At 36.5% G+C, this 14,907-nt stretch overlaps 1 protein-coding gene across 1 annotated transcript; it reads right to left on the bottom strand.

The window, feature by feature from the left end:
* Positions 1-9,327: 9,327 nt before the first annotated feature.
* LOC129744373 (uncharacterized protein B0303.4-like) lies at positions 9,328-11,154 on the bottom strand. Its single transcript, XM_055736874.1, has 2 exons — positions 10,815-11,154; positions 9,328-10,701 (listed from the first exon to the last, which is right to left on the bottom strand). Exons 1-2 carry the CDS (start codon positions 11,002-11,004, stop codon positions 9,602-9,604), a joined length of 1,290 nt encoding a protein of 429 aa, XP_055592849.1. The 5' UTR covers positions 11,005-11,154; the 3' UTR covers positions 9,328-9,601.
* Between the last annotated feature and the right edge of the window lie 3,753 nt (positions 11,155-14,907).

The following is a 14,907-nucleotide window of genomic DNA, read 5'->3' as shown; positions in this document are numbered from 1 at the left end:
AGTGAAGTATACAATTTTGAATTTTTTTAACCAATTATATGGGCTTTAACCTTAGTGTAGGGATGAGATGAAGTATATGTAGAAAATAAATCAAATTTAATTAAAAATAATATAAAATAATAGTTGTATTCGGCAACACTGAAGATAAATTAAATAAAATAAATTTTAATGGCAACATTTGCTATTTTGGCAACACTAGGCAAACAAACAAAACAAAGTCAGTCATTGATCTATTCTTGTGAGTGACAGACGTATTTAGGTGAATCTCTGAATTGAGATTCGTAAAATCACGACAATGGCGCAGTCGGTAGAGTAAGAACAAATAGCGCAGATATTTAAGGCTGCTGCTGCTGATTGTTTTGATTTGGCCTTCCGGTGGAATAAGACGGATGGCTTTAAGAAGCGCAGATATTTAAGGCTGCTGCTGCTGATTGTTTTGGTTTGGCCTTCCGGCTGTGCGTTAGAAATGCAGATATTTAAGGCTGCAGTTGCTGATTGTTTTGGTTTGGCCTTCCGGTGGAATAAGACGAAATTGGCGTTCCGGTGGAAACAAGCGAAATTAATTTTGAAGAGCATATTTTGGGCAGCTTCAGGCTGATTGTTTATTTTGGTTTGGCCTTCCGGTGGCTAAAGACGGAATGTCATTGGAAGCACAGATTTTCAGGACTGTTGCGGCTAATTGTTTGTTATGATTTGGCCATCCGGTGAAAAAAGACGGAAACGGCTTAGGAAGTGCAGATTTTTAAGGCAGCTACTGCTGATTGTTTGTTTTGATTTGGCCTTCTGGTGGAAAAATACAGAATTGGCTTTAGCATCACAAACTTTTAAGGCTGTTGCTTCTGATTTTTTAGTTTGATTTGGATTTTTACGGCTACTGCTGCTGGTTGTTTGCATTGTATAAGCCTTCTGTTCGGGTAGGCTGTTTCTAAGAATACCATCGAATTATTCCGACCATAGTAAACAGAGACACAGTGACAAGAAAAGCACAGTTTGAGAAAAATGTTGCTAAGAATGTTTTTTTGCGGTTTGTTCCAGCTCTGGTAAACAAAAGCAGAGCGACATGAAAAGCACAAATTGGGAAGGCTTTTGTGAAGAATATATTTTCGGATGGGATGAAGAATATCCAAAAATAATTGAGATTTGAAAAGCTTTTGCATAGAATGGAATGTAAAGATGAGATGAGGGATATTTGGGATATAAAATATTGTATTTTAGAAAAAAACAAATGTCTGTAAATTATAGATTCCATTAAGAACAGAGTTGAAAAGAAATGTAGAGTTGAGATAAAGGTTAAGCAGAAATTCAATAAAATTTGTAAGATGGAGAATAAAGGTGTAGAATATGGAATAAAAATTAAGGATATTTGGTTAATAAAATTTTGTTCTAAAGGAAAAAAAACAATAGTCGACGCGTAAAAATTTTAATTGAGAATAGAGGTGAGAAGAAATGTTAGGATGAGATGAAGTATATGTAGAAAATAAATCAAATTTAATTAAAAATAAAATAAATCAATAGTTGTATTCGGCAACACTGAAGATAAATTAAATAAAATAAATTTTAATGGCAACATTTGCTATTTTTGGAAAACACTAGGCAAACAAACAAAACAAAGTCAGTCATTGATCTATTCTTGTAGGTGACAGACGTGTTTAGGTGAATCTCTGAATTGAGATTCGTAAAATCACGACACTTAGCTCAGTTGGAAGATTATTCATCTACTGGCCCGAAGACCATAAGTTTAAGCCCAAGAGTAGATATCGATCAAGGTTGGAACGAATAAAATTAGAAATTGATCGAACGACTATAACCGAGACGAAAAAGATATGAGAAAGTGTATACATAGCTTTGAAAATTCGAAAATGTAAAAAGTAAGTTGTTCCCAAATAGGTGCAGAACTCAAGTTTCTTTCACTATGCATCCGAAATTTCAAATACGCTTAAAATATAGCTAATACTTCATGTTTTGATTGATTTTCAAAAGACAAGACAAATTTAATAGCAATTTAAGAAATGAAGTTCATAACAAATAGCACTTCAGTTGATCATTTTTTAAGTTATTTTTTAAACTTATTTCAATAACTTGAAATTAGAAAAGCTAAAACTTTCATCATGTCAACGAAGAAATTTAGTTTACATTGGGTGAATTTTAATTTAATGTGAGGTTCTTCGAACATTTTTTCCATCTAAGCCTAGCTTACGCCTCTTACAGTTCCAGTTTGCAGTATAACACTCCGAGGTGCCTAGTTGTTGTTAGCAGCGACACCTATGATTGGCTAGTGCAAACTTATTCTGTAAAACAAGGTTTGCGATTTTTAAAAGGGAATCAATTTTCTGTTAGAAAACAAAATACAAACATCACAGAATTTTGTCATTAACTTGCGGCATGAATGAGCTGAAAATGATTATGATTCAAAATTTAATTTCGTATTATCAAACATTGAGATTCGTTCTAGTCAAATAAAAATGTATTCCTCATAATCCTGTAGTTCGTCGCCAACTGTTCTTTAAATATCGATCTTTAAATATCGATTCTGGAGCTCGACTGGTGTTTCATAGGTGTCACAACTGTACCATAAGTAGAGCATTTACGAAGCTCTTGACCGATGAGTTGCTTCTATTCGCCAAAAGAGGCGCTGCAGTGACAACGGTTACAGCGCAGTTTGAAGTTTGAATACATATGTATTTTTAAATATGGTAGATTTTCGATAAAAGCAATTTAGAGTGAAAAAGGAGGAAACCAAAAACTTTCAAACAGTAAACTAGAGGTACTTCATTTTTTTTCCCATTTTTTTTTCTCAATTGTATTGGAAGTGCGCTTGGAATTTCTGGGTTCAGTTAGACGTTTTTTCGCTTGATGAAATCTTCGCTGCCAGATCGTTTGCTCGAATAAACCTCATAAGCCATAGAACTAGAGGTTTTTGCGCCAGCCAGAAAAGATGATCCTCTTCTTGAATAATTTCTGGGGGGAAAAATATAACTTAGAACTTACGAACCTTAACTATTACAGCACACCTGATAACCGCAGCACTTACGTCGAAAATTTAAATTGAATATTTGACAGTTGAAATAGAAGATTCGAAATTCTGACTGATCTCTCGAATGAACTGAGAAAGTATTAGATGAATATTCAGAAAGAAGGACGCCGATAGTTAAACTCTGTCGGTGCACGTTCTTTGATTATGAAATCTTTGGAACAAATACCTAAGAGCAAGTTCACTGGTGTTGTGAAAAAGTGGTAGAAATTTTGTCACTTTTAGCACATTTTGGAAAATTGGCCACACAAAAACATTTTCAAGATCTGTGGCCTTCTAGTTTGTTAACAACACGTGTTGTAGTTTCGCATGCTGTGATGCAAAAATAGCAATATTTCAATCACATACGGCTGAAATAGAAACAGTACTGCAAAAAAATACAACGTCCAAAGATCTTGAAAACATGCCCCCCTGGACCGTTATTATATAAAAAAAGTGACCATCAAAACCAAGTATAGGGCTCGATTTCTTAGGTAATTCTACACCTCTGGGCAAATTTTTAAAAAAATCCCTAGTCGAATTTTCGAGAAATCTTGATTTGAAGTTTTTAGGTCAAAAAAACCAATCTTTATATATATAAATGAATTTCTGTCTGTCTGTCTTTCTGTCTATTCCCTATAGACTCAGAAACTACTGAACCGATTTACGTGAAACTTGGCAGATGGGGGTATTGGGTGCCGGGGAAAGTTCCTATTATGGTTTGGGACCCCCTCCCTAACAGGAAGGGAGGAGGGGCCTCCCAAACAAAAGACAATTTTTTGCATAACTCGAGAACCAATCAAGCAAATGGTATCAAATTTGGCATGGGGTGATATTTGGGAACGGAGAATATTTCAATGAATATTAGGTACCCCTCTTTCCTCTCAGTGTGGTGATAGAAAGGGGAGAGGGGGGCTACCTTACAATTTTTCATATAACTCGAAAACTATTCAAGATATTGGAACCAAATCTGGCAGGGGAAGGTATTTGCATACGAAAAATATTTCTATGATTATTTTAAACCCCTTCCTCTTTACAGTAGGAAGATATAAAGGGGGGAGGGGCCCTCATTTTAATTTTTACATAACTCAAATACTAATTAAGCAAATGGAATCAAATTTGGCGTGGGCGGATATTTGGGAACGTGATATGTTCTAATGATTGTTTGAGACTCCTTCCTTCTTCCAGCGGGGAGAAAGGAAAGAGGGAGGGAAGGTTCCATACAATTTTTATTGCATAACTTAAGAACTACAACAGCAAATGGAACCAAATTTTGCATGGAACGATATTTGGGTACGAGAAATGCTTCTTTGAATATTTTGTATTCCTCAATCCTTCAAAAAGGTGGATGAAAAAGGGGAGAAGAGATTTCCCTTACAATTTTCAGTATAACTGAAGATCTGATCGAGCAAATTTGAACCACATTTGGCATGTTAGGGTATTTGGATACGAGAATTGTTTCTATTATAAATAAAAGCTCCTCCATTTTTTCAGCGGAAAGATATAAAGGGGGAAGGGGGCTACCATACATTTTTTTGCATAACTCGAGAATTAATAGAGCAAATGAAATTAAATTTGGTATCCAAAATTTGTTGAGTACAAAAAATACTTTTATATTTCGCACTCCTCCATTCAAAGGGGCGAATGGAAGGGGGTTGGTAGTTCCTTTTAAGTTTATGCATAACTCAAGAATTTACAACGCAAATAAAACCAAATTTGGCATGGGATGGTATTTTAATAAGAGAATTTTTTTATGTCAAACAATTCCTTTCTTGCAGTGGGATAATAGAATTGGAAATAAAGGAAGGGAAGAGGAAAGCTGACATTTAACTTTTGTTTTTACAAAATCCGAGAAATGGACAAAACTTAACATGGAAAACCATTTTGGTATGATTCTATGATTATCTGACACACCATCCTCCTTTCAGTGAGTAGGTACATAGGAGGAGGGAGGTGAACCCAATACAATTTTTTTAACATAAGTTCTCAATTTATGCTATAGCATAAATTAATGCATAAATTATGCTATAGTTATGTTAAAAAAATTGTATTGGGTTCACCTCCCTCCTCCTATGTACCTACTCACTGAAAGGAGGATGGTGTGTCAGATAATCATAGAATCATACCAAAATGGTTTTCCATGTTGAGTTTTGTCCATTTCTCGGATTTTGTAAAAAAAAAGTTGAATGTCAGCTTTCCTCGTCCCTTCCTTTATTTCCAATTCTATTATTCCACTGCAAGAAAGGAATTGTTTGACATAAAAAAATTCTCTTATTAAAATACCATCCCATGCCAAATTTGGTTTTATTTGCGATGTAAATTCTTGAGTTATGCATAAACTAGAAAGGAACTACCAACCTCCTTCCATTCGCCCCTTTGAATGGAGGAGTGAGAAATATAAAAGTATTTTTTGTACTCAACAAATTTTGGATACCAAATTTAATTCATTTGCTCTATTAATTCTCGAGTTATGCAAAAAAATGTATGGTAGCCCCCTTCCCCCTTTATATCTTTCCGCTGAAAAATGGTGGGGCTTTTATTTATAATAGAAACATTTCTCGTATCCAAATACCCTAACATGCCAAAGGTGGTTCAAATTTGCTCGATCAGATCTTCAGTTATACTGAAAATTGTAAGCGAAATTTCTTCTCCCCCTTTTCATCCACCTTTTTGAAGGATTGAGAGATATCAAATATTCAAAAAAGCATTTCTCGTACTCAAATATCGTTCCATGCAAAATTTGGTTCCATTTGCTGTTATAGTTATAGAGTTATGCAATAAAAATTGTATGGAACCTTCCCTCCCTCTTTCCTTTCTCCCCGCTGGAATAAGGAAGGGGTCTCAAACAATCATTAGAACATATCACGTTCCCAAATATCCGCCCACGCCAAATTTGGTTCCATTTGCTTGATTAGTATTTGAGTTATGTAAAAATTAAAATGAGGGCCTCTCCCCCCTTTATATGTCCCTACTGTAAAGAGGGAGGGGTTTAAAATAATCATAGAAATGTTTTTCGTATCCAAATACCTTCCCATGCCAAATTTGGATCCAATATCTTGAATAGTTTTCGAGTTATATAAAAAATTGTAACGTAGCCCCCTCCTCCCTTTCTATCACCCCACTGAGAGGAAAGAGGGGTACCTAATATTCATTGAAATATTCTCCGTTCCCAAATACCACCACATGCCAAATTTGATACCATTTGCTTGATTGGTTCTCGAGTTATGCAAAAAATTGTCTTTTGTTTGGGAGGCCCCTCCCCCCTTCCTGTTAGGGAGGGGGTCCCAAACCATAATAGGAACTTTCCCCGGCACCCAATACCCCCATCTGCCAAGTTTCACGTAAATCGGTTCAGTAGTTTCTGAGTCTATAGGGAATAGACAGAAAGACAGACAGACAGAAATTCATTTATATATATAAAGATTGGTTTTTTTGACCTAAAAACTTCAAATCAAGATTTCTCGAAAATTTGACTAGAGATTTTTTTAAAAATTTGCCCAGAGGTGTAGAATTACCTAAGAAATCGAGCCCTATACTTGGTTTTGATGGTCACTTTTTTTTTATAATAACGGTCAAGGGGGGCACCGTGCTGGGGGGAAAAATATAACTTAGAACTTACGAACCTTAACTATTACAGCACACCTGATAACCGCAGCACTTACGTCGCAAATTTAAATTGAATATTTGACAGTTGAAATAAAAGATTTGAAATTCTGACTGATCTCTCGAATGAACTGAGAAAGTATTAGATGAATATTCAGAAAGAAGGACGCCGATAGTTAAACTCTGTCGGTGCACGTTCTTTGATTATGAAATCTTTGGAACAAATACCTAAGAGCAAGTTCACTGGTGTTGGGAAAAAGTGGTAGAATTTTTGTCACTTTTAGCACATTTTGGAAAATTGGCCACACAAAAACATTTTCAAGATCTGTGGCCTTCTAGTTTGTTAACAACACGTGTTGTGGTTTCGCATGCTGTGATGCAAAAATAGCAATATTTCAATCACATACGGCTGAAATAGAAACAGTACTGCAAAAAAATACAACGTCCAAAGATCTTGAAAACATTTTTGCATAGTAAAAATTTCAAAATGTCAAAATTTCCACCACTTTTTCCCAACACCAGTGAACTTGCTCTAGATAAACAAGAAAATGAACCATCTGTCGAATCAAAGAAGGTACAATGCGAAAAGGAAGCATGAAGTGGTCATTAGAATATTTTGAACAGGAATTTTTTTTTATTCAATGTCAACGTGTTCTGTCGAAATTTTTCAACACTTCTCTAAAGCTGTTCGGGTCAATATGACTCGAAATTTATGCATATACTAGCTGACCCGGTAAACTTCGTTTTACCCGTTACTTATTAAATCGTTGGAAAATGTTTACAGTTCTTTAACTTCTTCGTGCTCGTGAATCAGTTTTCATCAAAATCGTCTTCAAGTTGTTCGAGTTTTGCCCGGTTTCTAGTTATATATAAGATGGGAAGAGATAACTTTGTATGGGGACCCCCCTTTCATAAAAAGTGAGATTCTTGAAACTATTATACAAACCATCTCCAACCCAAAAAACCCTCGGATACCAAATTTCACTTCATTCCGACCGACCATTCATACGTGATGTTGTTACAAAGAAAATGGCTCCATTTTTATATATAAGAAGATGGGAAGAGATAACTTTGTATGGGGACCCCCTTTTCATAAAAAGTGAGATTCTTGAAACTATTATACAAACCATCTCCAACCCAAAAAACCCTCGGATACCAAATTTCACTTCATTCCGACCGACCATTCATACGTGATGTTGTTACAAAGAAAATGGCTCCATTTTTATATATAAGAAGATGGGAAGAGATAACTTTGTATGGGGACCCCCTTTTCATAAAAAGTAAGATTCTTGAAACTATTATACAAACCATCTCCAACCCAAAAAACCCTCGGATACCAAATTTCACTTCATTCCGACCGACCATTCATACGTGATGTTGTTACAAAGAAAATGCCTCCATTTTTATATATAAGATGGGAAGAGATAACTTTGTATGGGGACCCTCCTTCCATAAAAAGTGAGATTCTTGAAACTATTATACAAACCATCTCTGGCCCCAAAAACCCTCGGATACCAAGTTTCACTTCATTCCGACCGCCCGTTCATACGTGATGTTATCACAAAGATAGCGCCTCCATTTTTATATATAAGATGCATATATGCAACTGCGGAACTCATGAAGTTTATTTACCAACAAACCACGAAAAGCTAAGCAAATAATTTTATGTTTGTAAACAAACTCATTGAGAACCCCGCTCACTCCTCGCCTACTTACTGTCAAAGTCAGAGAACCTCGTGTTTCAAAAAACCTTGGGATATAATTATTCTTGACAATTCCAAAAATAAAAAAAAAAAAACACTTAAATACAGCAAAGTCGCCAGAAATTATAAATAATTTGAAAATAAAACTGTTTCTGAAACTTTTTTCATTCGGATTCAACTACAGATAATCTGGTAAAACTTATCTACTTATTTGTTAAATATTTGGAAACTAGAATAAAAAAATGTAGGTACACAATGAATCTAATATCATAAACATAGGTTAACATTGGCGCCAGGGGAACGCCAAAAAACTACTGGTAAAATTTTCTCGAAACTGATATTATGCGAACAGCTTTGGAGGGTTAAAGATACGAGTTTAAGGCCTTCTAAAAATAAAAAAATGATCCCATATTGATTTAATCTGATGAAGAGCCCTCTAGAAAAACTGTCCCGTGCCCTCTAAAGGTAAATCCGGACCAACATGATATTTCCGAAAATTCGGATATAGCGGTTCAGCGGCATTACGCATTTTAATGGGTTTGCCATTATTTGAGACCCTCAGAGTCAAAGAGGTTCAAGTGCATGAAAGCGACTTTCAAGAAAACACTTATCTTTTCATGTTTCGCTACTTTCCATACAATTTAGGAATTTATAGCTTCAAATCAAACAAAACAGTCTGAAAATAAAATTCTAAAAATCTGAAAACTTTACAAATTATACATTAGACTGGCACAAACTTGTATGAGATGATTTTTACAACATTTTTTCAACGCGGCACCCCCTAGATTGGTGCATTTAGGTGAAAAAATGAACAACTTATCCGATGCAACTGTGTCCGAGCTGTTATATTTTAGGGCTTGGAATCGTAGTCAACAATTCAGGTTGGCAAGAACGTCACCGATAGAGCTTCGGCTTGCCCGAAATAAATTTTGTGATATTCAGTTTAATGAAAAATAGTTTTTTAAATTAATTTTATATAGAGATAATTTATTGTTTTCTTAATATTACGAACAAACATTTCATAAATTCAATCTTTACATTCACTCTTATTGTTTACTATTTACAGTTCACTGTCAAAAATTTTATCGAAATAATGACCAATCTATTTTTGTTTTCATATTGCAACTTTCCAGGGAGAGAATAAAACATAGCAATGTACACATCAAAACAGCATTTACAATAAATATTAAATCTACTATTTACACTCACTAAACACTTAGGTACGTTCTCGACCGAAAAAATGCTCCTCCTAAAACGGAGGTCTCTCTATATGCGCTTTTCTCATTTACTCCTGATACTCCTCGCTACTAGCGGTCCGAAAATGATGTTTCTTCAACCGCTGCTCATTACTTCTGGCAATCGATTGGTGTTTGGCGGCCAGCATGATCAGCTCATTGATCGACGGATTCTCGAACTGTCCCGGCTTGAAACGAGGCTTGTAATCGTTCAGGAAGTAATCATCATTCCAGCCACTTTCGTCGTATGCATAGTCCATCGACATCATCTGCTTGGCTGCCTGATTCAGCACGTCGTGGACGTTCTTTGCCGCCTCCGGTGAGCCGTCTTCGTCTTGTCCGTCGATCGAGTTCTCCGCCTTCTGCTTTGTCGACTGCAGATTCTTAACCAGCTGTGCCGGGTAGTCTTGCTCCTCGTCGTCGTCGTCGTCTTCGTAATAATCTTCATCGTCTTCTGCATCGTTGCCAACAGCGTTCTCGTTGTCGTCGTCATCGTCTTCCTCGTCCTCGTCTTCGTCTAGACCGTTGCCGATCTGGGCCATGACGGCTGCCATGATAGCGGCTTCGTTGGCTTCTTCGACGCGACGTTTCTCCTCGGCCGTTAGACCGTGCATCGAGATTGCCGGGAAGATTGAGCGTTTGGCACGGGGCACGTGGATGGTGACTTTAACGTTTTGCAGATTGATGTGGCTGGATCGTTTGGCGCGGTGAGAACTGCTTGTGCGTTTGTGGGGCTGCAGACTTTCTCGGTAGCGCTTCCGAATGATGGCAGCGACCATACGAATAATTCGTTGAGACGGTTCAACTGTGGTGTCGTCAGTTACCTGGATTGATCGGGTGTCTTCCGGCTTGAAGACCTTTTGTATGGAGTTTCCATCCAAGTCGTTGCTGAGTTGTTTGCGGATATCCTGCTTTCCGAGACGAACTTCTTGAGAACCTAACAGCGTCTCTAGGAGAGAGTTTCTTGGCTCAAACTTCCGACGATTAGCATCATCCGAGATCATCTCCCACAGGTTTCCAAAAATCTTTTCAAGCGCCAGGCGCTCTTCCGAAGACAATAAACCCTGACGCAGTTGCTTAATTGTTACCGGAATCAACCGGATAACTTCCAACTCGTCGAAGCTTAACCCGTTTGAGCTGGCTGAGACATCTGTAAACAAACAAATAATGTTACCATTAGTATAAAGTTAATGAGAAACGGTTTTCCTTTTGAGGTTTTTATCGAAAGTTTTCCATTTTTTTTAACTTGGTTGCAGAACTTACCTTGATTTTGATTGTCCGTTTTGGGATATAATCCTTGATTTTGAAGGCGTTGACGGTAAGCATCCAGAGTCTGCAGATAAGGCGTGAAATCCTCCTTCAGAGTTTTTTCGCGAATCGTAAATCCTGATACACATAGTCCCATAGCCACCAGCATCCCAACCAAAATCACTAGTTTGCTTTCCATTTTCATGTTTTTCCTTCCAACAAATCACTTCATTCACTGATAGATTTTCAATAATCGTAAGATTTCCTTGCGTAACACCACTCAAATCACATATTCACACAAGAGACCTAAAACCTTCAAAACTTCACTACCGAAATGTTGATGTTGCTTTCTCGAACTACAATAAGCAAGTGAATGTCTATCCCACAGGACTCAACCCTTAAATATCCCAAAAGCCCGGGACCAGGTCAAATCTCAAAAGGAAAGACACTTGTCTCCCCGGAAAGAAGCTCGCCATTCGAAAGCTTTCGTTCTCGTATCTTGTCTCGTCGCTCTGTTTCGCAGTACCAGTCCAGACGTTGTCTCTTGCCCTCCCCAGGCTTGATGGCTCGCTCTTGTTGATTGGGTGGCGGCAATCCGGTTTCTTGACGTTCTGCTGGGGTCGATGAGGGTGTGGACAAACCACAGCCGGCGGCAATCGGCAAAAGAAATCAGGCAAAACAAAAGACTGAAGGCGGGGCACTCGAGAGCTGAGCTGAGTGAGGCCAATCATCATCACATAAACATAAACTACGATGCAGATGAGCTTATGGGTGGACGAATTGCTGCCAGTTGGCTTTTTCTTGGGACCCCGACGACGACAACGGGGTCTTATGGATTTTAAAATACTGCCTTAGGACTTCTGGCTGCCGATATGGGGGACATGAGTTTGATTAGGTTCAGGAAAAAGCAATTAAAGGAGTCTCTTGAAAGTAGGAATTTATTTCAATCGATTAATATGAGACATTGTTTGTACACGACTTTTAAATCCCCCCGATGGGATAAAGAAATCAATTTCAAATAAGATAAACTGAAAAGTGGTTAAAAATGTCCTTGTCAAGTGGAAATTCTAAATCAAATGACTTCTTTCTGAGCGATTCTATTTTTTGTTTTAAACGTCAATCTATCACGTCACCAAATAAAAGAAATTCTCAAATGCTAAATTCATTTTTTTTTAAATGTCAATACCATTGATTCAGTTTTGAATAACAAAAACAGTCACTAGCATATTTGAGTTTTCAACTTCAACACTGTTTTCTATAGTATGTTTTCAGGGTCTCACACAAAACCACTCATTTGAAATACCTAATTGCAAACTTGTCCGTCAATTTCATGTTACTGAATTAGTATTTTAATATTTTCACAAATTTTTCAGTGACCTAGAAAATAAGAATTGGAATCGCCCATAAGTGAAATCCGTACTATCTTTTCTTTAGATTTTTAATTTTTGGCATATCGGTGAAAATGTATGTATGTTCTAGAAGAAAGAATAACAGATTTGAAAACTAAAGCTGGATACAAAAGTCAGAAAAAAAAAATTGAAAAGAGGGAAAGAGCATTTTTCGAGGGAAACACATTCCTATTTAAAATCGTTTTTAAGGTGGTTAATACCTTTTCTTAAAAATCGAACTTCTATTGCTCCCTCACATTTCCAGTTCAAAAGCTGGTACTTAAATATGCGTATTTGGAAATTGATATTCGATTATGACATTATCCAGTGTTAAACACAAAAACATTAGCACGATAATCGCTGAACAGTAAGCGATGTTGCATTAAGTGTTGATTCGGCCAAAGACAGAATAGATCTTCATTTCCTCACCATTCTGTTATCATTCCGTTACTTTATGGATCCAATGTTTTAAAGATGGTTCCATTTGGTGATACTAACAAGATAAGATAAATTTTCAAATTAGCTCTGACTTCATTGCTTTGGAATTTCCAATTTCATAGTAAAATAAAGCCTTTTTTTCAACTCCTCATGAAAATGTTTGTTATTCGATATGAAGTTTGGATTAGAGAAGGCATGCTTTTTCAACCGAAAAAGCCGTGTCGAAAAGTACTTTTCGATACAGTTTTCAAAACAGAGTAAAAAATTGTTACTTTAAGCCTACCCTTTTTCCGATATTTATGCAACGAGTTGCAATAAGTGGATTTTTTCATCACGAGTCGTAAATTTCTGCAACGAATCTTGCTGAGTTTGATTATTACGTCGAGTGCTGAAAAAAACGAGTCTTGTAAATAGTAGCATACAAAATTTTATGCAAATTAAAAAAAAAATCTCTTGAAAATTCGTTAATAAACCAACAAGAAGCGCATCTAAACAAATAATGACATGTGGATGACCATTCCAACTAAAGAGACTATAGTAAATAAAGAGGCGCCATCCGATTCCTTTTAACATTATACAATCAGCAACAGTGTTGCCCTAGGTTTTCCATTTATAAAATTTCTTGTGACTGTTGTTTCGGATGAATCGACAAAGTTGATCGAATTCTATTACTTCATTACTGCTCATCGTTTATTTTGTTTGAAATTGATGACAAATAAATTAGCAATGATTTGCTTATCTACTTTGTTGACATAAGCCGTTAAATCCAAAATAAAAATTTAATTCAAATTCAAAGTTTTCATTCAAATGATAACTATAGGGAAGATAAGGGCAAAATGAGCACCCGGGGCATAATAAACACTCCTTTTTTCTACAAAAGTGCGTATTTTCTGAACTAAATTTTCATGAGTATTTGTTTCTTACTTCGTATAGTATTAATTTTGCACCAAAAAAGAAACCTTCTTATCATCTTTACAGAAATATTTATAAAAAACCTGCTAGGTTCTCGACGAAAATATTATAATTTTTGAGCATCACGAAATAAGCTTTTATGACATTTAAATCATCTTGATCTATAATGTACGCACTGCAACATAATGTACACATTGTTTCTCAATTTTCATCATCATTAAATTTTTAATTTTCCACTTTTATCAATTTGGAAACGCGTTTTTGTTTAAATTTGTTGACTCGTGGCGAGCAGAGCACTATCAATCGGGGCACGATGAGCGTTTTCTGCAGTATAATCCAGCAGCGAATTCAACTCGATGTAGTCAACTGAATTATTCAGCTTGACTAGTTAACATCTGACGATTTGGCCTCTCCGACATCTTACCAATTGGACTTGGGCCTGCTAAAAAGAATAAAGCTTGCTCTTTACTCTTACACGAATTTTTATAAGAACGACAGCTAATCGGAATGAAATTGGAGTGAAGGCTATTGCTTTCTCTGTTTAACGCATGGGAAATCGTTTACCGGGATAGCGAGCGCGCCCATCGCCTATAGGCCAAATCGTCAGATGAAAAAGCCTTCGTGCCCCGATTAATGGTGCTTATACTGCCCTAGGGGAGATTCTCATTATGCCCCTACAGCATGGCCGTAGGAACGGGGGGGGGGGGGGGGGGGGGGGGGGAGTTTGGGGGTTAAACCCCCCCCCCCCTAAAAGGTCCAAAAATGCCAAGTGAATTTTCTTTGCTAAGTTCAAAATTTGACATTTCTAATCAAATATTGATGAACAACTTAAAAGATTCAAGAGTAACCATAGTGTAAAAATCCCAATTCCAAAACCTCGAAATCTCATTTCAGGACCACAATTCTACAACAGTTTTTCAAAAAATTTCTCACTTGTTGATAGTATTTGAGTCCCAAATCTTGAATCCCAAAAAAGTTAGACAAAGCTTGCCAGATTATTTGGATTTTGACCAGATTGTCTCACTCTATTTGCAAATCAAACGAAAATTTCAGTTTAGTCCTTAGAATTATGTATCTAGCGTCTAAATCCTTTTTTTTTTTAACAAACTTTGTCAAAATAAACATAAACAATTTCTTGGTAGCCTTAATATGATTCTGAATCGGCTAATGTATTTTGATAAAATAAATACAGTTTTGCGCGAGTTTTCATGTTGAATTTAATGGAATAGTTCCGAAGTACTGGTTGGATTTTGGGGAAAATTTTGAAACAATATGTCCTTATTCTGCCTGGTTTTAAAATGAACTGGCCTGGATTTGCCCAGCTCGGAAACTTACGAAAAAATATCTAGTTAGTATCCAGTTTATTGTTC

This window comes from Uranotaenia lowii, chromosome 2, assembly GCF_029784155.1.
Source record: "Uranotaenia lowii strain MFRU-FL chromosome 2, ASM2978415v1, whole genome shotgun sequence".
Lineage (NCBI taxonomy): Eukaryota > Metazoa > Arthropoda > Insecta > Diptera > Culicidae > Uranotaenia > Uranotaenia lowii.
Note: the sequence above shows the minus strand (reverse complement) of the source record. Positions and strands in the feature narration are given on the sequence as shown.

Bases quoted from the DNA above. Each gene is read 5' to 3' on its own strand.
- LOC129744373 (XM_055736874.1), bottom strand. From the start codon at position 11,004: ATGAAAATGGAAAGCAAACTAGTGATTTTGGTTGGGATGCTGGTGGCT. The intron at 10,702-10,814 runs GTAAGTTCTGCA...GTTTGTTTACAG, and splicing joins AACGGACAATCAAAATCAAG to ATGTCTCAGCCAGCTCAAAC.